General features: G+C 43.9%; 1 protein-coding gene across 1 annotated transcript in view; it reads right to left on the bottom strand.

Moving 5' to 3' along the window:
- Positions 1–20,771, bottom strand: part of LOC148031672 (uncharacterized) — a 78,822-nt gene extending 58,051 nt beyond the window's left edge. Inside the window, exon 1 of the mRNA XM_087685253.1 lies at positions 20,263–20,771. Coding sequence (XP_087541379.1) covers positions 20,263–20,607 — 345 coding nt within the window. The 5' untranslated portion in view covers positions 20,608–20,771. The remainder of the gene's footprint in view (positions 1–20,262) is intronic.
- Between the last annotated feature and the right edge of the window lie 1,531 nt (positions 20,772–22,302).

Genomic DNA, 22,302 nt, shown 5'->3' with positions numbered 1-22,302 from the left:
GTTTCTTACTTCCGGGTCTTTGGGTGTGATGTCTATGTTCACATTCCCAAGGCTCACCGTGATAAATTTGAAGCAGCTTCCCGAAGACAGATATTTGTTGGCTACAGCTCCCAGTCCCAAGGCTATTGATTGTATGATCCCGTCAAGCGGGATGTGTACACTAGCCGCAATGTGCGGTTTGTGGAGGTTCCGGCTATCTCAACAGGTGAGGAGCTTCCCGTTCTTGGAGATCCAAGGGAGAGTTGGGCTCCTTCTACAGTTCCACTGGAGCCCGTGCCTTTTGATTATGATTCTGTTTCTGACACAGAGTCTACTGTTCCACCGGTCCCCTCAGAGGAGTTACCACCGGTGGATATTCCAGAGTCCTCTGCTGATGGAGAGAGACGAGGGGAGGTTCGGCCTCCTCCTCGCTGGGCCCGTGACACACTCCATGCTTCAGGGATCGAGGGGGTTCCTGAGGAGTGGGGACCGCAAGATGGTCCGCGGCAGTCACGGCAGCACCAGGCACATTCTACGGAGCTTGTTTGCTCTAACTATTGTTTGATGACCCGTGTTATGCAGGATCGAGAGCCCACCTCCGTGAAGGAGGCTTTACAGTCCGCACCATGGCAGAAAGTTATGGAAGCCGAGTTGGAGGCTATTGAGAGGAATGGCACTTGGTCACTCGTGCCCCGCCCCTTGAATAAGAAGGTGATTGGCGTCAAGTGGGTCTTCAAGACCAAATACCTTAGCGATGGTTCTTTGGATAAGCACAAGGCTCGCCTTGTTGCTAAAGGTTTTGCACAGCGCCCAGGGATTGACTGTCATGATACTTTTGCCCCCACAGCTCGTATGGCAACCATTAGAGCTGTTCTTGCTTTGGCTGGCCATAGGAGATGGCTTGTTTACCAGTTGGATGTGAAGTCGGCCTTCCTCAATGGTGATTTGAAGGAGGAGATCTATGTTGAGCAGCCTCCTGGCTTTGGATCTTCAGATGAAAAAGTCTACAAGTTGAAGAAGGCCTTGTATGGCCTCAAACGGGCCCCGCGTGCATGGAACGAGAAGACCGATTCGTTCCTCCAGTCTCAGTTGGGATATCGGCATTCCAAGGCCGATCCGTAGCTTAATGTTCACACTTCCGAGGATGGTTGTGTGCTTTTTGTCTTATATGTTGATGATTTGATTGTCACAGGTGATGATGCACAGCAGGTCCAAGAGACGAAGTCAGCTTTACATCAGACGTTCGAGATGACGGACTTGGGTCTACTCCATTTCTTTTTGGGCCATGAGATTTATCAGTCTCAGAGGGGGATCTTCATCTCTCAACAAAGATATGTACAGTAGCTCTTGGCGTCTTTTGAGATGGAGGATTGTCGAGCCCTTTCTACTCCTATGGATCCGAACTGGAAGGCCACTTCCCATTCAACTTCTCCTTTGGCGGATGCTTCCCGCTATCGTCAGTTGATTGGGTCCTTGATTTGGCTTCTCAACACTAGGGTTGATCTATGTTTTGCTGTTGGGCTCTTGGCAGGGTTCATGAGTGAACCTAAGACGATGCATTGGCAAGCTGCTCAGAGGATACTTCGGTATTTGAGGGGGACGTCTGATTTAGGGATTCATTACCCCGCAGGGACAGATGGTTCAGATCTTGTACTTGCAGGTTGGAGCGACTCGGATTGGGCCGGTGATGTGAACCACAAGCGGTCTACTACAGGTTGTTGTTTTACCTTGGGTGCAGGTGTTATTTCATGGAGTAGCAAGAAGCAGCCCACAGTAGCCCTTTCGTCTACTAAGGCGGAGTATCGGGCCGCGTCTTCCACCACATGTGAGGCTGTGTGGCTTCGGAGATTATTGGAGGAGCTTGGGTGCCCCCAGACTCGTCCTACTTTGCTGCAATGTGACAATGAGAGTTGCATTGCCTTGGCACGGAACCCTGTTTTTCATGCCCGGACAAAGCACATAGAGATCCAGTACCACTTCATCCGAGAGAAGCTTCTGGATGAGATCATCACTGTGAAGTACTGCAAGACAGCAGATTTGTTTACGAAGGCACTTCCCTAGGCTCTACTTCGGAGACATTCCAGATCCCTCAGGCTTCTGCCCTGCCCCGGCTCTGAGAGGGGGTGTTAGAGATCACAGCCAGGCAAGCAGGCAGTCGGCTACACAGTTGGACTGTGCAGTCGGACTGCCACGTGACCTATCCTGTTTGCGCTCTGTTTTTCTGGCTATAAATAGCCGAAGATTTCCACAGTCTCCTACACTTCTCTGCTCGCAGATTACAGACCGGTGACACGCGCAGATTTCGTCTCTGTTCGCAGATTTTAGACAGGAGACAGTGCAGACTGCAGCGGACTTCGAGGTGAACAGCAGGTTGCATCGTCGAGGTGGAGACACGCAGTCCAGCGCACTGCGCCCGTGTATATATCTGCATATCTTTGTATTCAGCACACTTTATACAGCAGATCTTCATCTTCCATTGTCTCTCTCTCTCTACATTCTCTCTCTCTCAGTCCTATGCTTCTGCACCGCTGCACTCTGACAAGATGGACTTGCTCGTAGAGCACATGGGCACCCTTATCTCCACCCTCTCACCCTCCTCGGCTCAACCCAAGGAGCATGGTCCTACCCATGAGACCAACCGCCCTCCCCCCTTGGAGACGGGACATGGCCAACAAGGTTTTGGTAGCGCCCATGGTTTTCCCCATAGCACCTATGAGCTGGGCGAGCCCTCTATGTGACATGATGAGCCCATCCTCCCCTCACCCGTGACGAACCCTTCCAACCCATCCTTGGGACAGCAACTTCCCTGTAGTGGAAGCTATAAGCAAGGGCAAAATGCAAATTTTGGGTAGCATAGTATGTAGGGTGTACATGGGCAGCATGCACATGGTAATGGGTAGCATGCACATGGCAATTTTGGGCAACAAGGCCCCAATGTTCAGTTTGGTTCGCATGTATTGCATAGGCAGCATGGAAATTTTGGGCAGCAAGGCCCTAATGCAAGTGCACATGGGCAGCATGAAAATTCAGGGCAACAAGGCCCTAATAATCAGTTTGGCCCACATGTAATGCATGGGCATCATGGCACCCAAGGACATTTTGGTCAGCAAGGCATGTATGGGCAGCATGCAGCACATGGCATGCATGAACAGCAGGGCCCAAATGAATTACGTGACAAGATTGTCTTTACTAAATTTAATGGGCAATCCTCATCCCCGGTTGAGTTAGAGGAATGGACCTCTAAACTCAAAGCCTACTTTCTCATTTACCCCCGTACCGATGAGGCCAAAATTGTCTTCCCCTCCCTTCACTTGGAGGGCTTTGCCCACACATGGTGGAGGTACATTCAAAGGGAAAACCATCATGTAAGATGACTTAGGACCAGACAGAAAATGATGAAGCCAGAAGAGAAATAGTTCAAGAGAAAATAGTTCTCCTCCGTGAGCACAAGTGATCCGTTTCTCCTCCCAACCACGCCTAGATAAGTGCTGGCACCTCTCTCCCCGTTTCCTCTGCCAGCCGTCCACTTTTGGTGAGTCCTACTATTCTTGGACTCTCTTACTCTCTAGGCTCCCCTTAACCCCGTTCGGGCGCCCAAGAGCCCGGACGGTCATCCTCATGCGTGTTCCCCTAGATTTACCTTAATGTCACTTTAATGTCACATTCAATATTTGTGACCTTAATGTTACATTAAATATCACTTTTAATGTCACATTAATGTCACATTTCCTTCCCCTTAAGAATCGGTTTCGTCCTCGAAAACGATACTTGGAAGGTTTAACTGTAAATCGGAAAACCTTTTCTTTAAAGTACTTACTCGCTCCCATGTTGAGCTTTCTTCTGAACAATCTTTCCACTTAACCAAACATTCTTGATAAATAGTATTCCTCCAAAAAGTCTTTGGCTGCCTGAACCTTTTCCTTATGCAGTCCTACTGCAAAAGGAGCTCTGGGCTGAAACCCATATATTAATATAAATGGACTATATCCAGTGGAAGAGTGCTTGGCACTGTTATATGCAAACTCTGCTATCGGTAAATACTCTTCCCAATTAGTTTGCCTTTTACTTACATATGCCCTAAGCATATCTTCAAGAATTTGGTTAACCCTTTCAGTTTGCCCATCTGTTTGCGGATGATCCGCCGTACTCATGCTAAGTTTGATATCCAATTTCCTAAATACCGCACGCCAAAAATGGCTATCAAATTTTCTACCCCGATCAGAAACTATATTTGCCGGAAGGCCATACAATCGGTATATGTTCTCTACGAACAATCTAGCCAATTCTGGTGTTTTAACATCAGTTGAAGTTGGAATGAACCTAGCCATTTTGGTTAACCTATCCACAATCACCCACACAGAGTCGTGCCCCCTCTGTGTTCTAGGTAAAGCAACAATAAAGTCCATGGAGATACTCTCCCATTTTCTCGAAGGAATTTCTAGTGGATGGAAAAGTCCTCCCAATTTCAGTCTTTCAGCTTTATTAACCTTGCATTTATTACATTTGACCACATAGTCAAGGACGTCCTTATTCATTCCAGGCCAATAGAACTGCCGTTTAATAAGACTATAAGTCTTATTAACTCCTGGATGTCCCGCGCTAGGGGTATCATGACACTCAAAGAGTATCTGGCACCTTATTTCTGTATCTTTCGGGACACATACCCTACCCTTGTAGAGTAAATAACCATTATCAATGGTAAAATTCTTCCACTTGAATCGAGTTTGAGCAACCCCCGATGCTCCATTTCCTTGTTGAACATTCTCAGATATTCCTTCCTCAATAGAAGCACTTTCATTTGGATCCCCATTTTTTATTGATTCCCATATGTTGGAATATGCCGGATCAAGCTGGCATTTCCCTTTTAAAGATTCAACCAAGTTGGAAGTGAATTGAGTAAAACTCAATTCATTAATGATGGGCATTCTGCTGAGTGCATCAGCTACTATATTATACTTTCCTTTTCTATATCTTATCTCATAGTCGAACTCTTGGAGGAGTTCGGCCCATCTGGCTTTACGCCCGTGTAAATCCGGTTGATCATTAAGCCACTTAATACTTTCATGATCCGATAAAATCAAAAGTTTGGCACCGTACAGATAGTGCCTCCATTTCTTCATTGCATGTACTATTGCATACAGCTCCCTCTCATAAACAGAATAATTCTGTTTTGCACGGTCTAATTTCTTGCTTTCAAAAGCAACTGGTCGACCTTCTTGTAATAAGACCGCGCCTATTGCCTTATCACTGGCATCAGCTTCAACCACAAATGGTTTATTGGGATCCACTATTAATAATACTGGAGCTGTAGCAATAGCTACCTTAAGTTTTTGAAAACTTTCATTTTGGTTTGTTCCCCAATTAAAACTTTTTCCTTTCCCTTTAAGTTGGTCTGTCATTGGAACAGCTAGTTTGGCATAATCTCGAATGAATCTACGATAAAATCCAGATAAACCTAGGAAGATCTGCAGCTCTTCCAGGTTCCTTGGAGGTGGCCATTCAATAATTGCCCTTACTTGTGGATCCATGTTGATTCCCTCTTTCGAGATAATATGTCCCAAATATTTGATCTCTTGTGCAAAGAATTCACATTTAGTTTTCTTTGCATAAAGGGAATGTGTTCTTAACAATTGGAATACTAATTGTAAGTGTTCCAAATGTTTTTCTCTTGATTTACTAAAGATCAAGATATCATCCAAGAAGACTACTACAAAATGTCCTAGATAGGGCCGTAAAACACTATTCATCAGCTTCATAAAGGTAGCTGGTGCATTAGTGAGGCCAAAAGGCATCACCAAAAAATCATAATGCCCGTATCTAGTACGAAATGTTGTCTTAGGAACATCTTGTGCCTTAATTCTTACTTGGTGATAACCTGATCTTAAATCTATCTTTGTGAAGAATTTTGCCCCTTGCAATTGATCAAAAAGATCTTCCATTCTGGGCATAGGAAATTTATTCTTCGCCGTTATTTTATTAAGTGCTCTATAATCAACACAAAGTCGCATAGAACCGTCTTTTTTCTTTACCAATAAAATTGGTGAAGCCCAAGATGAATTACTGGGTTGAATAAACCCTTTATCCAGGTAATCCTTAATTTGTCTTTCAACTTTTTGATGTTGTGTTTCACTTAACCTATACGGTGGTTTAGAAATAGGGTGTCTATCCTTATTTATGTCAATTGGGTGATTTATATCACCCCTATCTAGTGGAAAGCCACTTGGTAAATCAGAAGGAAACACATCTTTAAAATCATCTAACAAACTACTTAATTCATTATTAACATTCAACTCACAAACATAAGAAAATTGTTGCTTTATATGACAGAAAGTAAAAGTGTTCTGTACAGGAAAAGACCATAACATATATACCTCACAAACTTCCTTCTTTATCAGCTTCTGAACTTCAGTATAACACAACAAAGGATTATCAGATACTTCATGTTCACCTTGAATGACAAAAGTCTTACCATCCCTTTCAAATTCTAGTGTATTATGGTGATAACTACGTTTTAAGGATGGTTCCAATCCCCATAGCCACTCCCTCCCTAGAGCAATATCAGCTCTTTTCATGTTCATAATTTGGAAATCAGGTTTATCTTTATATCCTTGAATCTCAATTTCCAAATTGGATACCATTGTATCCCATATTTTATTGTCTTGACCTTGCATCATACGAATAACATATTGATGCCTACTCTTTTGTTGGGGAAGTTTCAATTTTTTGACAAGTGCATAATTTATAAAATTATGTGTGGCAGAGTCATCAATCATGACTCTAACCCTCTTTCCAGCTATCAATCCATGTACTCTAAGTAAATCATGTGGCCCAAAAGTAGGCTGCCACATAGAAGTTGACATACAACACTTATGTTGTACATCCATGTGCAAGACCTCTAAAGATTTGTACTTTTCATGGCCCTTTAATTCTAAGGTCTGCACTACATGGATTTGTTTTTCTTTTCCTTTGCCCTTGTCCTTATCCTTTCCTTTGTCTTCCCCCTTTTTCTTTTGAGGGCAATTCCAAGCAGCATGTTAGGGGATAGGCAATTGAAACACAACTTTTCTTTTTTGGCCTTATCAAAGTCATCAAGACTTAACTTTGGCCTCATATATGGTTTCTTTTCAAAAGGTTGTTTTTTACCCTTAAAGAATGGCATTTTCCTTTTAAATTTGCCCACAAATTTTAAGGTTTCCAATTCCTTAGACTTGGGCTCCGTATCAGTGAGACTAGTGAGTGTACCTGGACGCATACTATCTTCATGAATTAATGCAAATTTAATTGCCTCTTCCAACGTCTTAGGTAAACTCCTTTTTACTTCCTTTTTACAGGCTTTATCTAGTCCCCTAATGAATCCTCTTGTTTTTTGGAATTCATCTATTCCTTCCAATTTGAGGATTATCTCACGATATTCCTCCAGATATGTCAGCAGGGGTCTTCCCTTTTGTCTGACATAATCCCAATCCTCCCAATTTCTTTCCATTTCATTTTCAAGAAGGAATTCTTTCAAAAAGACGGATTCAAATTGAGCCCAAGTTTCAGGTATTTTATTTGCCTCCTTTAAAGTTCGCCACCACTTATATGTTTTGGGCCCCAAAGTTAAACTAGCCTCCAGTGCTTGGAGATGTGGTAGGGTATTTTTTAGTTTATGTAAATCTTCCCATTTTTGGAGGAAATTAAAGATTGTATCTTTATTCCTATCTTTTTCCCCCCCCCCGTGAAATTGAGGTGGTTTCATATCCTTTAAAACTAGATTATCCCTCAATTTATGGTGGGGTTCCTTAGGATCTCGCATAGTCACATCTAAATCTTTCGATGAAGATGGGACATTTGAGGTTTCTATTTTATTTTTATCTCTTTCTAACAATAAAGTTACTTGAGATTTTATTTCAATGAGTGTTTTTGGGTTTAAAATTCCATTTGAACCCCCTCTGCTTGCACACGAGCAGTAAGATCATCAAATTGCTCTCATGTAGCAAAAAATTCTTCCCACTGTTCTTCTTGCATTTTTTGGTTCCTGGGGATCTACCATAGGGTGATCCCCAGAACTAGAACCTTCCATTACTCTCTCTTTCCCTTTTTCTGCCATTAATACACTGGAATTGGAAAGCAAAGATAAGAAATTTGCATACAAAGTAAAGTACTTCCCTAATTTTAATGGCAGGCAGTTAGTTGTTGCTGGTTTAGAAAAAAAACCCGAAGAGTAAAAAACAAATTTTATCGCCCGAACAAAGTCGGTTACGCAGGAAATGAAGCTTCTTTGCAGAAACGACTAGTATTCAGCCCCTTTCTTTAATAATCTCGCAGGCCATCAATTCAATGCCCCTTTCCTGAATTTGGTCTCTGCTGAGCTTGTACTTGTGATGTATATGCAGTCGAGGCTGAAAAGAAGAATTCCGAACACGCAGTCGACTGATCAAACACGTATCAGAAAATAACTTCAACTTCAGCCCGTGAAAAGGAGAAGAATGCGTGTTTCGTTGGTGTGTTCATGGAGGGGCGTTCACGGACAGGCGTGACCAGGATTCGGTGGCCCACAATCAGCCTACAGCGTTCACGGACAGGCGTGAAAACGTAGCTGCCCCCTCGATAAGTGACGTGACATAGACGTCACGTTAAACTTTACGTGACGTGTCGCCCAACATCTTTGACCAGCGACCTCACGGATTCGTGACAGGTCGACGAAAAAAACAAAACCCGTCGACTGAAACGCTGGTGGGCGAGCCTCACGCGACTGGCATCCTGGCTGGCAACTCGTCAATTGAAACGAACCACGAGACCATCGATGAAGAACTCCACAATTCCACACGACACTACCTGTCGGCTCTGATACCAATGTAAGATGACTCAGGACCAGACAGAAAACGATGAAGCCAAAAGAGAAATAGTTTAAGAGAAAATAGTTCTCCTCCGTGAGCACGAGTGATCCGTTTCTCCTCCCAACCACGCCTAGATAAGTGCTGGCACCTCTCTCCCCATTTCCTCTGCCAGTCGTCCACTTTTCGTGAGTCCTACTATTCTTGGACTCTCTTACTCTCTAGGCTTCCCTTAACCCCGTTCGGGCGCCCAAGAGCCCGGACGGTCATCCTCGTGCGTGTTCCCCTAGATTTACCTTAATGTCACTTTAATGTCACACATCAGTTTCGTGATTGGAAAGAATTCAAGATGCACATGGTTCAAGTTTTTGTCTCCCCAATAGAGAAGGAACGTTTGGCAAGGCAATGATATCGTTGACCTGTGTAATCTCACCATGCGGGAGTATACTAACCAATTTATGAACCTATCAATGTATGTGGAAGCTGTCAATGATAAGGCCAAACTGCATAAATACATTTATGGGCTGGATTCGAATCTCTCAACTGATGTAATGGCTCAAAAGCCAATCATCTTGTTTCACAACATAGAGTTGGCTGAATGGTATGGCAGGAAATATTGCCACAATGAGGGCATGCAACCCATTTCAGGACAGCAAAGATACCCCACTAGGCAGCCCCCATATGCTGGAAATTATCGCAGCAACAGTGCATTGAATGGCAGCCCCAAGCTACCGATTTATCCCACTCTTCATGCTGAGAGAAAACGTGGCAGTTTTGGGACAGCACCTCCGCCCAAAGGTGACACAAAGTATGCTGAAAGTAAGACTCGGAATGCCTTAGGTTTGAATGGCCAAAGATTAATTTTCCCGGATGTTGTCAAGGACTCAAAGACTAAGGGTCTATGCTTTAAGTGTGGGGATAAATACACGACCGATCATGCGTCCCAATGCCCATTTAAGAATGCCATTGTTAGGTTTAATAGCATGTATGTGTTGGAAGATTGTGATAGAGTGGATGAGGACCCACATGACACACCACCGATGATGACACATGCTGAAGATGCAGAATTTGAAGAGGATCTTGACCCCGATCAGTTTTATGATTCTCCGGATGGGTTCCCTTTTGACCCCGGTGACTGCCCCACATTTGGCTTAGCTGGAACTGATACTTTACCCCCCCCCCCCCAACTTACCCCCATATCAGGAGTGAGACAACTACTCAAATCTCCCCCAAATATACCTAACCAAACCCTAGGACTTCATGCCTTGATCATCGATCCTCAACAACAAAAAGAAAATAACCCTTGCATACCCATATAACATTATTTGCTTAAGGAAAGAAAACTCAAAAAGGGGACGAGACCACCTGGAATGGCCACAAGAAGCTCCTCCACAGCAAAGGCCTCCCTCCAGTGACTTTGTCAACTTATGTGATACAATCACTAATAAATAGAAAACCATTAAACACGCCTGCATCAAATAGATATATGGCCCTGAACAGCAAGTTCTAGGAGCCCGAGCACTCTCCAGGTACATGGAAACATTAATAACAAGAATGTATATATCATCATAGATAGTGGCAACACACACAATATTGTGAACAAATCCACCCTTGCCCATCTCACATGTATTCCTACTGAATTACAGCAACCTCTAAAAATCCAAATGGCTAACAGGAGTGAAGAGATAAGCACCCATGTCTGCACACAAGTGCCTCTCAGATTGGCTGGAAATTATGCAACAGTGATGGACCTAATTACACTTGGTATGGACCCCATGGATGTTGTCTTAGGCTGTAATTGGCTAAAGCAGTTGGGAAAGATTTCTATGGACTTCTCTCAGATGTACATGGAGTTTGTGGTGTGAAGGAAACTGCTAGAGTTCGCACTGAGGACACACGGAGTGTACGACCACGATAGAAACACAAAGAGACAAACTTAGACACAGAGGGCAAAACTCAAACCCTAAACACAAAACTCAAAAACTCAAACACAAACAGAAGAAGGGAGAGAGAGAACACAACTCTGAAGTGAATGAATGCTATAAATGAATGTAAGAGTGTACAGTGTGCTCAAGAGCAGAGCAATGTCGAAGTGCGACATCCACCGAAGACGGATCCCAAGTCTGTGACCACCAGTCGGAGTGTAGGAGTGCTGAATAGTGAATGGCAGCAGGCTGGTCACCAAAACGCAATAGTCTGAAGGCTCGAAATTGGTAAACGCAGTAGTGTACCACCAATCATAGGCCGGAAACTGTGCATAGTCTGCTGTAAACAGCAGGCTGAAACAATGTCTGAGAGTGTCAGGGCCTACAATGCTGAAAACCCAGGCTGGCTGACCCTAGAGATGATGGACAGCAGGCTGAACAGCAGTCTAGGACAGTCTAGAGTAGTCGCCAACAGCTGAAAGATGTCACCTACAGCAATGGACATGCTGAAGATAATGTGGCTGCAGTCAATGATGGCTAGACAACAGATGTAGACGGGCTGCAGGCTGAAAACTGGGCGCTAACAGCAGCAGAGGGTGTGTGGACTAGTGTAACCCGCAAACAAGGATGATGGCTGAATGGGGGCAACCTGTCTATTTATAGATGTGGAAGGGCGCCCCAAAAATTAGGGTTTCCACTCAACTCTTTCAAACCGCTCCCCGTTTTAGGGTTTCCACTGAACTCTCTCAAACCGCTCCCCGTTTTAGGGTTTTACTCTAAAAGAGCATTTTTAGTGTGTTTTGGAGCTCTTTAAGAGGCTAATCAGCAAGTAATGCATATTTTAGCTCAATACGTGGTGCATGGGCAGCTTGTATATTTGGAAGGCATCAAAGAAAATGCGGATTTTCAGCTTATAACAGCAAGACAACTGAAAAAGGAATTTAAGAAGCGCTCACAGATCTTTGTTTTGCATTTGAATAAGGATGTTGAGGACCAACACGGTTCTTGGAAGAAAGATGCAGCATTAAAGGCACTCTTGGCTGAATATCGAGATCTCTTTCAACCCCCCATCACCCTCCCACCTAAGAGACAAGTAGACCACCCGATTGACTTGGAGCCCCATGCCAAACCAGACAATAAACCCCCCTATCGACTCTCTAAATGTGAGCGAGAGCAAGTCAAGGAGCTCATTGAGATGGGATTCATCGAGCCTAGCTCTTCCCCTTATGCCTCCCCGGTTCTATTGGTCAAGAAAAAGGATGGGTCCTTTCGAATGTGCATTGACTATCATAATCTCAATAAGATCGCAGTCAAAAACAGGTATCCTATCCCTAGAATTGATAACTTGCTTGATGAGCTCAAGGGAGCCTGCTACTTCACCAAGATTGATTTGAGATCCGGCTACCACCAAATACGAATGAGAGAGGGTAATGAAGTTAAGACAGCTTTCCGGACTAATCATGGCTTGTACCACTTCCTTGTCATGCCATTTGGGCTCACTGATGCCCCCCCCACGTTTCAAAGCCTCATGAATAAGATATTGCAGCCATGGCTTTTCCAGTTTGTGTTGGTATTCTTTGATGATATACTCATTTACAGCAAGTCATTGCATAAGCATTTACACCATGTCAAGCAAGTTTTTGATATACTAAGAGAGCATAGATTGTTTTCCAAGGAAAGCAAGTGCGTTTTAATGCAAACTGAGGTTGAGTACTTGGGACACATCATTGAGACTCATCATTAGTGAGAAAAGCATCCAAGCTGACCCTAAGAAAGTACAGTGTGTTCGGGACTGGCCCACCCCACTAACACCACCTCATTGCACGGTTTTCTTGGTCTCTCCTTTTATCGGAGATTTATCCACCATTATGCTACAATTGCAGCACCATTGACTAATAGGCTGAAAAAAGAAACCACCTTTTGGGATGCCTTGGCTGGTCGCAGTTTTCACCAGCTGAAGGAATTGCTTACCTCAACCCCCATTCTTGTGTGCCCTGACTTCTTGAAAGAATTTACCATTCAGTGTGATGCTAGTGGACGGGGTATTGGTGTTGTCTTGCTGCAAGAACATGGTGTGATAACCTTTGAGAGCTGCAAATTGAATGATAAAGAGAGAGAGTTGCATGTCCATGATCAGGAGATGTTGGCAGTCATTCATGCTATCAAAAAGTGGCATTACTACTTGTATGGCAGTAAATTTAAAGTGAAAAGTCACCACCATGTGCTCAAATACTTCTTGACTCAGCCCAACTTAACTCCCAAGCAACCTAGATGGGTAGCCACCTTACGAAACTATGACTTTAAGATTACTCACCCCCATGGCAAGGATAATGTAGTGGCTTATGCACTCTCTCGCATGTGGGCATGTAAGGTCTCATCTAGCACACAGAACTCCGTCATGATTGGATAGAACTCCAAGAGGCTTGCTTGCTTGATGCTGAATTCAGCCCTCTTTTTCAGAAATTACAGCAAGGTGTTATGGATGCCAGCTCCCAATATCAACTCCACAATGGTCTTATTTGGACACATAGCCGTATTGTGATTCCCCATGCTTCCCCTTTTACTCAACGAATACTTGAAGAGATGCATTCTTCTCCGATTGCTGGTCACTTAGGGGTGTTTAAGACGTATGACCGCATTGCAAAAAGCTTCCATTGGAAAGGCCTATGGCGGGATGTTAAAGACTTCGCGTCTAGATGTATGCCTTGTCAACAAAATAAGGACAGCACTCTTAAACCGGGTGGATTACTGCGACCTTTGCCTATACCCGAGGGCAAATGGACCCACATTACGATGGACTTCATCACCGGGTTGCCTACAACCAAGAAGAGCAGGAACAGTATCTATGTGGTAGTTGACCACCTCACTAAAGCAGTCCATTTCATCCCTACAAAATCTCAGTTTACAGCATCTCAAGTTGCCACTCAAACAAGAGTTGGTGGATGATAGGATTGTCATTGACTCTATAGTCAACATCATTAACCAACCAATGATTATTGCGGAACTAGCATCATTGGGATACTTACGGCGTATTGCCTTGGGAGGGCTGTGAAATACATTACGATACCGTGTGAATCCGACATAGTCTGATTGAGAAAGGCAGACGTGCCACAAAAATAGCAATAGGAGGCGGGCATCGTTCAGTGCATGTGAAGGATTGTAGCAGTCAACCAAGATTTTGGGAGCCAGCACATTAACTATCACTATCATATCATGAAGACAATCAATTGTGAAGATAGGACAATTTCAAAGTAACTTCTTCTTCAAGGGTGATGTGCTTAGTCGTTTTAAGATTTGTGATTAGGAAAGCTAGCACATCGTAGCATCAAGCCACCAAGGACACAGGAAGAATTGCATATCTTGAGGTAATTAGGATATAAAAAAATGAGCCTACTACTGCCTCTTTGACATATGAAGTTGTCAAGAAGGAAGGTATTGTGGCGGTGTTTGATTCGGTTGATGGCCTATTAAGTGGCTTAACAATGATGAAGGTGCCAACATTTGAAGATTTGGCAGCTGCTGTTGATTTTGGAAGGGAATTACACACTGAAACACATGCATAGTAGTTTATATTACGCGGGACAAAAATGGCATACGCAATGGATTAAGACAGACATAGCGACGTATTCCACAAGATTGAGTGGCAGCCCGTTAACTATAATATTGGCTTGAGAAGAGGACGATAATAAAGAAGCAAGTATTAATTACGAGCTTGGTCACAATAGCATGCTTAGGATGAAAGGAGGCAAATTATTGAATGTTTTTTTAAAGGTGACAAAGTTGACATATGCATGGACGTCAATCAAAGCTTTTTTGAAGTTTTTTTTAAACAAAAAGCCACGAGCTTTTATTCGGGGTGATGGCGCTGATTATATAAGGACTGGGTGGCAAAGGGATCGGGGGACCGGCAGAGAAAAAAGACGTCCTAACAACGAAACTAGATGCTGAAGGCCGCATCCCAAAAGCTCGCATGGTGGAACGATGAAGACCTGCAACAAAAGAAACTGCAGAAGATGATAACAGGAACAAGACAGCAACAGAAGACGAACGTGGGATAACAAAGCGTTGGAAGAAGGACCGGCGAAGCTCTACAAGACAGAGAAGGAGGACGGTGGTTGCAAAACCGCAGGGGAGGACTGAAGGGTTCTACAATAAACAAGCGAGCTAAAAAGAGTGTCGCCTGCTAATTGAAGTGCTCGAGCACCGAGGCCATCTTCGGGTTGCACATCAGCATGTACATGGAAGCATGGCGCCCTGGCTTGGAAGCACCGCACCATAGCATGCCTTGAGTATGCAGGGGTGGAAGACAACGTTCTTGGCGGAGACATTACGCATCAAACTGTTTTCCATGGAGAGCTTTGTGTTCCTGACTGCACTGCCTTGATCAATGCCACGGAAATTGTCCTTTCAAAATCAAAGCCTTAATATGTTGTGATGAGAATTTGTGGCGAAAACGGCAGTCATGAATCAAGATGGAAGCAAGAATTAGAAGCTGCCAAACTAAAGAGACAACTTCGGAAGGACATCGATCGTCGTCAAATAACGGATCGTTTCACTCAATTCCGAAACAGGGGGAAGCTGAATTGAAATATTTTATGAGAAGAGGATTGAATTGTGAAGCTAAATATTTAGAATTTGGGGTGGTAATAACAATGTGAAGCTGGAACTACAATGCCGCAAGTGATGGATTTATGAGGAGAATTGTGATGAGGGAGTCGACATGGAATGAAACCGGCTAAACGGCAAGATGCATGGAGTTGCGATTCTTATATATATGGAAAGGAAGCTTGGTGAAGATTAAAATGACCACAACTGAAGATTTGATGGCTGAAAAAGCAGGAGAAGCCTAATCAACAAGACACTGTCAGAAGTGGAGCAGCAGTGGAAGCATAAACATGTGCTGAAATAAACTGCTGAAACACAAGACAAAAAGAGAAAAGAAAAGAACACGATACAAATGAGAACTCAGATGTATGCACGGGAAATGGAATCCATATATCTGAACACGAGACAGTCGCATACAACAGTGAGTCACTGGCTGCGTGGGCACTGGCACTGGCTCCTCTCTCCACAAAGTCTGCAGATGGTGAAATGAAGTGACTGACTGAGGAGGAGCCACTGAGTATAAATAGGCTGAAAAAGTGGGGAGCAATAATGCTGGTCGGACAGCATTTAATGCTGGCCGACTGGTGCATAAAATGCCCCAATGGCATAAAATGCCACACCAGAAAAATACCTAAAATACCTAATAAAAATGCCCAGCTCAGATCAAGCTCAGACTCACACATGAGCTGACAAATACTCTGCTAACACCCTCTCTCAAATCATGAGTGATCTGATACAATACAATAGTACAATGAAAAGGGATCAGAAACTATATAACATAGAACCACCAAGTAGAACCATGGATACCCAAGCAGTGGGTGATCAAGCCACCACCAAGGTGCCTCGGAGAGAACTTGATGTCGATGTCGATTGTACCAAACACCTGAAAAATAGAGAAGATCATAGCATGTCTCTGTGTCCATCACTAATGTCTCGCAGTAGCATACAAGACCATCCTGTCAAAAATGCCCCTGAACATAGGTGACCACAGATTCCCCGCCTTTGGCCAAACCGCCAAAGTGTCCCCTCATGTGAGCTCCAAACGAAAGCCTCCCGCTCTCTGTCAGATGACCAGCTCATCATGAACCCGGATGTCAATCCCAGCTCCAGGATTTGATTCCGCCAGACTGAAGTCGATGCGTCAGGGACGTCCCTCTCTGGAACCTGTGCACCTGTATAAAAATATAGATGAGGCGCGGCTGCCCCATCTGAACACCCGCTCACACTCCCTCTCTGGCACAAGAGAGTCGTGAGGGATGACCTCATCACCACCACTAGAAAGCAGCCGAGGAAGGGGCCACCAAGCCCTTCCCGTGATCCGAAGAAGAGGAGCCCTTCCGCACCTTGGACTTCACCTTGGTCGGAGGAGCGGAGTCGGAGTCTGATGAAGGAGAGGACTCATCGATAGAGTCAGCATCCCGCTTCGTCTTCTGCTCCTTTTTCCTGGAAGCCGCTAACTTCTTGCAGTCCTTCCGCAAATGTCCCTTCTTGCCACAGTGGTAACACTGGGCCTTCGACTTCTTCTTCCCGTCACCCCTCTCTGAAGCTACATAAGCCTCACCTCCATAATGTGCCGGAAGCCGCCCCTGTAATCTCAAGGATGTCTCATGCAACTTATCATCAGGGGAAGTGCATGGAGGAGCCATATGGAGAGGAGAAGAAGAGAAGTAGAGAAGAGATGGAATTTAGAGAGGAAACACAGCCAAAACACAAGCACAGACTACAGAAAAAGAGAGTTCACATGCAATATAACCCAAAAGCTGATCAATAGAAGACAAAATCTGCTGTAGAAAGTCAAAAAATCAGTCAAAAACTGCCAAAAACAGAGAAAACGGCCTGAAGTAACAGTCACCCAGCCACGAAAGATGCTGAATCAGCAAAACGCAGGCTGTAAACTGGAGAAAAACAGGTAGAAAACTGTCGCCAGCAGCTGCAGATGAAAAACGCAGGCAGCAGAGGGTGCGTAGGCAGCAGAGGGTGCGGAGGCAGCAAGCGATGGCAAAACTGCAAAAAACGCAGGCTGAAAACAGCCCCAAAATAGGTCGCCTGGCTGCGACAGCAGTCGTCTAATCAGCAGGGGTACAAAACAGTCCTGAAATCAGCAAGAAAACACAGCAGAAACACAAATCCTGAAAACTGATACCATGTCAGAAGTGGAGCAGCAGTGGAAGCATAAACATGTGCTGAAATAAACTGCTGAAACACAAGACAAAAAGAGAAAAGAAAAGAACACGATACAAATGAGAACTCAGATGTATGCACGGGAAATGGAATCCATATATCTGAACACGAGACAGTCGCATACAACAGTGAGTCACTGGCTGCGTGGGCACTGGCACTGGCTCCTCTCTCCACAGAGTCTGCAGATGGTGAAATGAAGTGATTGACTGAGGAGGAGCCACTGAGTATAAATAGGCTGAAAAAGTGGGGAGCAATAATGCTGGTCGGACAGCATTTAATGCTGGCCGACTGGTGCATAAAATGGCCCAATGGCATAAAATGCCACACCAGAAAAATACCTAAAATACCTAATAAAAATGCCCAGCTCAGATCAAGCTCAGACTCACACATGAGCTGACAAATACTCTGCTAACAGACACGATGTGCTGCAAACGAAGAATGGGAATGGCATGAAAGCCTACTTCGGGTGGAGAACATCGCCAAACGACCAAAAACAAATGACTTCTACTTTGATCTTTGGTATTGAAGAAATCAACATGAAGATGTCGAAGCTAAAGCCCAATTGCAAGGAAGCGAAGACAACAAGAAAGGATTTCTAATTGCCCTACTTCATAAAGGATCATATGTTTGATGAAACTCTTTGATGCATAATACGAAGCCTCCCAGCTTTGCTTCCCTTGTTATTTAACCTTGACCTCTTTGTACTCAATATGATCATGCTTTGACATACTTTAACTCTTTGGAATCTCATAACATGATGAAGCTTAACTCCTTCGTTTAGCTCCATATCTATGATGACATACAGGTGAACTCTTTGCCTTACTTGCTCCCAATCAACAACAAATGAATATATTCATGAATTTATCTTGAGTTCTCTCCAGTTCACTTAGCGTCCCTGCGACGAGCGACTTCACGAACCCCCGCACGAATTCTGTGTGACACCGCATGTAAGCCTTACTTCAACAATGCAAGGTCAATCTCAAAAAGGCTCAAGAGCACATGAAACTCCATGTGGATGCAAAGAGGTGCCCTCTTGACTCCCACAAGAAGGCGAATTGGTACTCCTCAAGGTCCCCAAGTCCTGTTATGCTACACTTAAAGATGGCTCTTGCAACAAGTTGGCACATCGTTACTACGGGCCCTACACAATCCTTAAGAAAGTCGTAGACTTAGCCTACTGCCTCCAACTCCCCCCTCACACTAAGATACATAATGTATTTCATGTGAGCCAATTGAAGCCATTCATAGGCACTCCCAAAGATTATGTGGAGGAACTACCCCTATGGATGAAGAGGACCTTATACAGTATGTGTCTGAAACGGTCATAGGACAACATAAAAAGCAACTTTGTACTAGGTCCATTCATGAGTACTTGATCAAATGGCAAGGTCTAACTCTAGAGGAAGCTTCTTGGCACCCGGCCTCTATTTTGGATGAGTTTCCCTACCTCAAGGAGACTGCATTGGCTGGATCTTGACCACACTTGGCCCCTGTTTGGACCACAGGCTACTTCTAGACAGCCATCTGTTTTGCACCAATTTTGGTCCTGAGCTATTCTCAGCCCCACCTAACCTACACGGACTGAAAGTACACCTTAAGAGATCCGCAATGACACCTCACTTATCCCGATCGGAGCTTCCTATAGGAAGTTATGGCTGTTCTCCTACACAGTCCTGTCTTGGACAGCATACCCCGTCTACTTGTGGACAGCCATCTGTTTTGCAACAGTTTTGATCCTGAATTATTTTCAACCCCACCTTACCCAGGTCCCACATGGGCTGAAAGTATATCTTGCGGACTCCGCAACAACACCTCACTCATTCCGTTCGGAGTCTTCTACCCAAAGTTATGGCTGACTTCTTACAGCATACCCATCTTGGACTGCTTGGACTCCACACTATCCACTCCATCTAGAGCCTTGTTTTCATGACATGGATGCCCTTGCTTATTGCCCTTGTATCACGCGCAGAGTAGTACTCTGTAGCCTCCCCTCCCTCTTCCTTCCTTGTTTTGGAGGACAAAAACTTCATGAGACGGAATGGTTTGTAATGAATAGGGCATATGGGAAAATACCAGTTACACTGACGGTATAAAAGATATAAGAGGGTTTCCTCGGGCATCACGGAATTATCAAGAAATCTCTCTTTCACCTCTCTTCAGCTCTCATGGCTTCTCCTTCCTCTCTCTCTCTTCTCCTTGTCTTTCTCTCTCCTCTTCTTCTCCTGCAATCTCTCTCTTCTCTCCCTTAGTTAGGCTAGCTAGGCCTCCTTTATTACATATGTCCTCACCTACATTCCACTTACATGTCATTGTTGAATATCAGCGTGCACTTCACAAAATTGTAGGCCTATAAAGAGAAGTTGCATCATTCTAAGTCAGTGCTGAGAGAAAAGACTCGTGTTAATATATTTGCCTCCCTTCCAAAATTTGGGTTGTGTGTTCCACTTAGGAAATACTGGTTTGAGCCATATGTTTTGCTTCCTTGAGCTTGTGGTTTCCAGGATTTGGATATGAATGTGTGTGCGACTTTCCAAAACACCCTTTCTTCTGTGCAGAGCTGCATTTTGCCAACATATGCTGATGGCTAGCAGTGATTAACATTTCCTGCATATCGTGCAGAAAATTGACTAGGGATCTCATGTTTTAGATTATATGAGGTATGAGGTCTGTTACGTGAATACAGACGTTTGAACTACAAAACTGATTGTTCAAATAAATCATTAAATATGATGATGATGTCCCTCACTGTAACTTACCTGATCAGTAATCTTGATGTGAGCACTGGTCTCCTCTCTGAGCTGCTTGATGCGACTTCCATCCTTGCCAATGACTTTCCCGATCATTTTAGAAGGCACCAGGAGTCTGAACGACACGTCTCGAGACTTCGGCTTGCGCTGCTTGGAAGGTCTCTCTTCATGCTTGTCCTCTTCGTTCCTATGCTTCTTCCTCTTCCGAGAGCTCTCCTGCTTCTGGGAAACCTTCTCTTTGTCCTCACGTTGCAGCTCCTGCCTTTCCTCTTCCTCGTCGTCGTCGTCTTTTTCTTCTTCCTCCTCCTCCTCCTCTTCTTCCCTCGATAGAGTTTCGCTCTCCTCTCCCAGCATGTCGCCCTCGTCGTGAGTGGCACTCACCAGGCAAAGTGAGACTTATGTGGTCGGATTGGCCCTTGGTTAACCTAAAGTTTTTCTACGGTGCTTACATAGTGGCCTGCATTGCTCCTATTTGACACGATCAACGGGGGCTTCTGAAGCGTCCTAGCAGCGAAATATGCACTTATGCCCCTTATAGACGGGGGAACACGAAAAAGGTGAATAACCCCTACAACCAATCAGAAGTGATAAATATCACATCATGGACACGATTCTTTACAAGCAAAGGTCTATCAAAATAAAAATTAGGGGGAAAATCTCCATGTTATGGTCTTTCCCGACAGTTTTTTGGGCTATAGTCTTTCTTTGGCAAGGGAAGAAGAGCCAATCATATCAAAGCCCCTCTTTCTACCTTCATCACTGTGATTATGCACTGATGGAGGCAAAGATGGTGGGAAAACTCTATGGCCTCCATAAAGAGAGGACAAGCACCATTTCTACTACCATGTCCTCACAATTCTTCTGAGTCCTTCTCGTCACTCCCTCTTTCATTCATGCATTTAATATTTCTACTTCTATTGCTTGATTGGAAGCAACTAACTTTCAATTCCATTGTTGCGAGAACCAAGTTGAACATTCTCACTATTAGAGGCAAATACGATCACGTCAGAGTCATTAAACACTTCTTGATAGTAATCTCTATGTGTGTGTGTGTGTGTGTGTGTGTGTGTGTGTTCGTTCCTATATTCCCAACAAAATTGTAATGATCTAGTCCCTTTAATCCCTTTTTCTCTCTCTCAACGTACTTTGTTCTACAAATTTTCTAATGCATGTAGTTTGTGTGACTATTGAATCATAGATACTTCGATTACTTGATGAAGGTAATTAAATTTCTATTGCTTACTACAATAACCAAATGCTACATTCTTGAATATTAGTAAATACAATCTAAGCTCTGAAGAGCGAAAGCTATTTCTTCAAATCTAAGTAATCTCTCTCTCTCTCTCTCTCTCTCTCTCTCTCTCTCTCTCTCTCTCTCTCTCTCTCTCTCTCTCTCTCTCTCTCTCTCTCTCTCTCTCTCTCTCTCTCTCTCTCTCTCTCTCTCTCTCTCTCTCTCTCTCTCTCTCTCTCTCTCTCTCTCTCTCTCTCCTTCCTACAATCCTTTACAAAATTTATTCACTTTGATTTATAGCACTCTTCAACATTTTTCTATAAAGCATCTCTCTCTCTCTCTCTCTCTCTCTCTCTCTCTCTCTCTCTCTCTCTCTCTCTCTCTCTCTCTCTCTCTCTCTCTCTCTCTCTCTCTCTCTCTCTCTCTCTCTCTGCGTGTGTGTGTGAAGAGTGCTATAAATCAAAGTGAATGTTTGTATGTATGTATGTATGTATGTATGTATTCTCTGTTCTATGATTTTTTTGAAGCAAAGTACTTTGTCTGATTTCATTAAACATCCATGCATGTTGAACCACACTCATCTATGCATGTTGAAATGCATTAGGCATTTTCTGGAAGATACATTTTTTTGGTATTGATGATTTGTAGTTTTGTTTTTGCACAATAAATAATTCTAAGTTGTTCTCATTATGCTACAAATGGGGGATTGGTAGAGCACCTTTTAAAATTTTGCTCTTGCTCACATTGACTAAATTGCATTTGCACCTGCAAAATTACCTAGGTAATGCATTTTGAATTCTCGTGAGTTATGTTTGCAT

Source organism: Lygodium microphyllum, chromosome 9 (assembly GCF_053477565.2).
Source record: "Lygodium microphyllum isolate KBCC chromosome 9, Lygodium_microphyllum_v1.1.10, whole genome shotgun sequence".
Classification (NCBI taxonomy): Eukaryota; Viridiplantae; Streptophyta; class Polypodiopsida; order Schizaeales; family Lygodiaceae; genus Lygodium; species Lygodium microphyllum.
The sequence above is the reverse complement of the archived record's forward strand: the minus strand, read 5'-3'. Positions and strand labels throughout refer to the sequence as shown.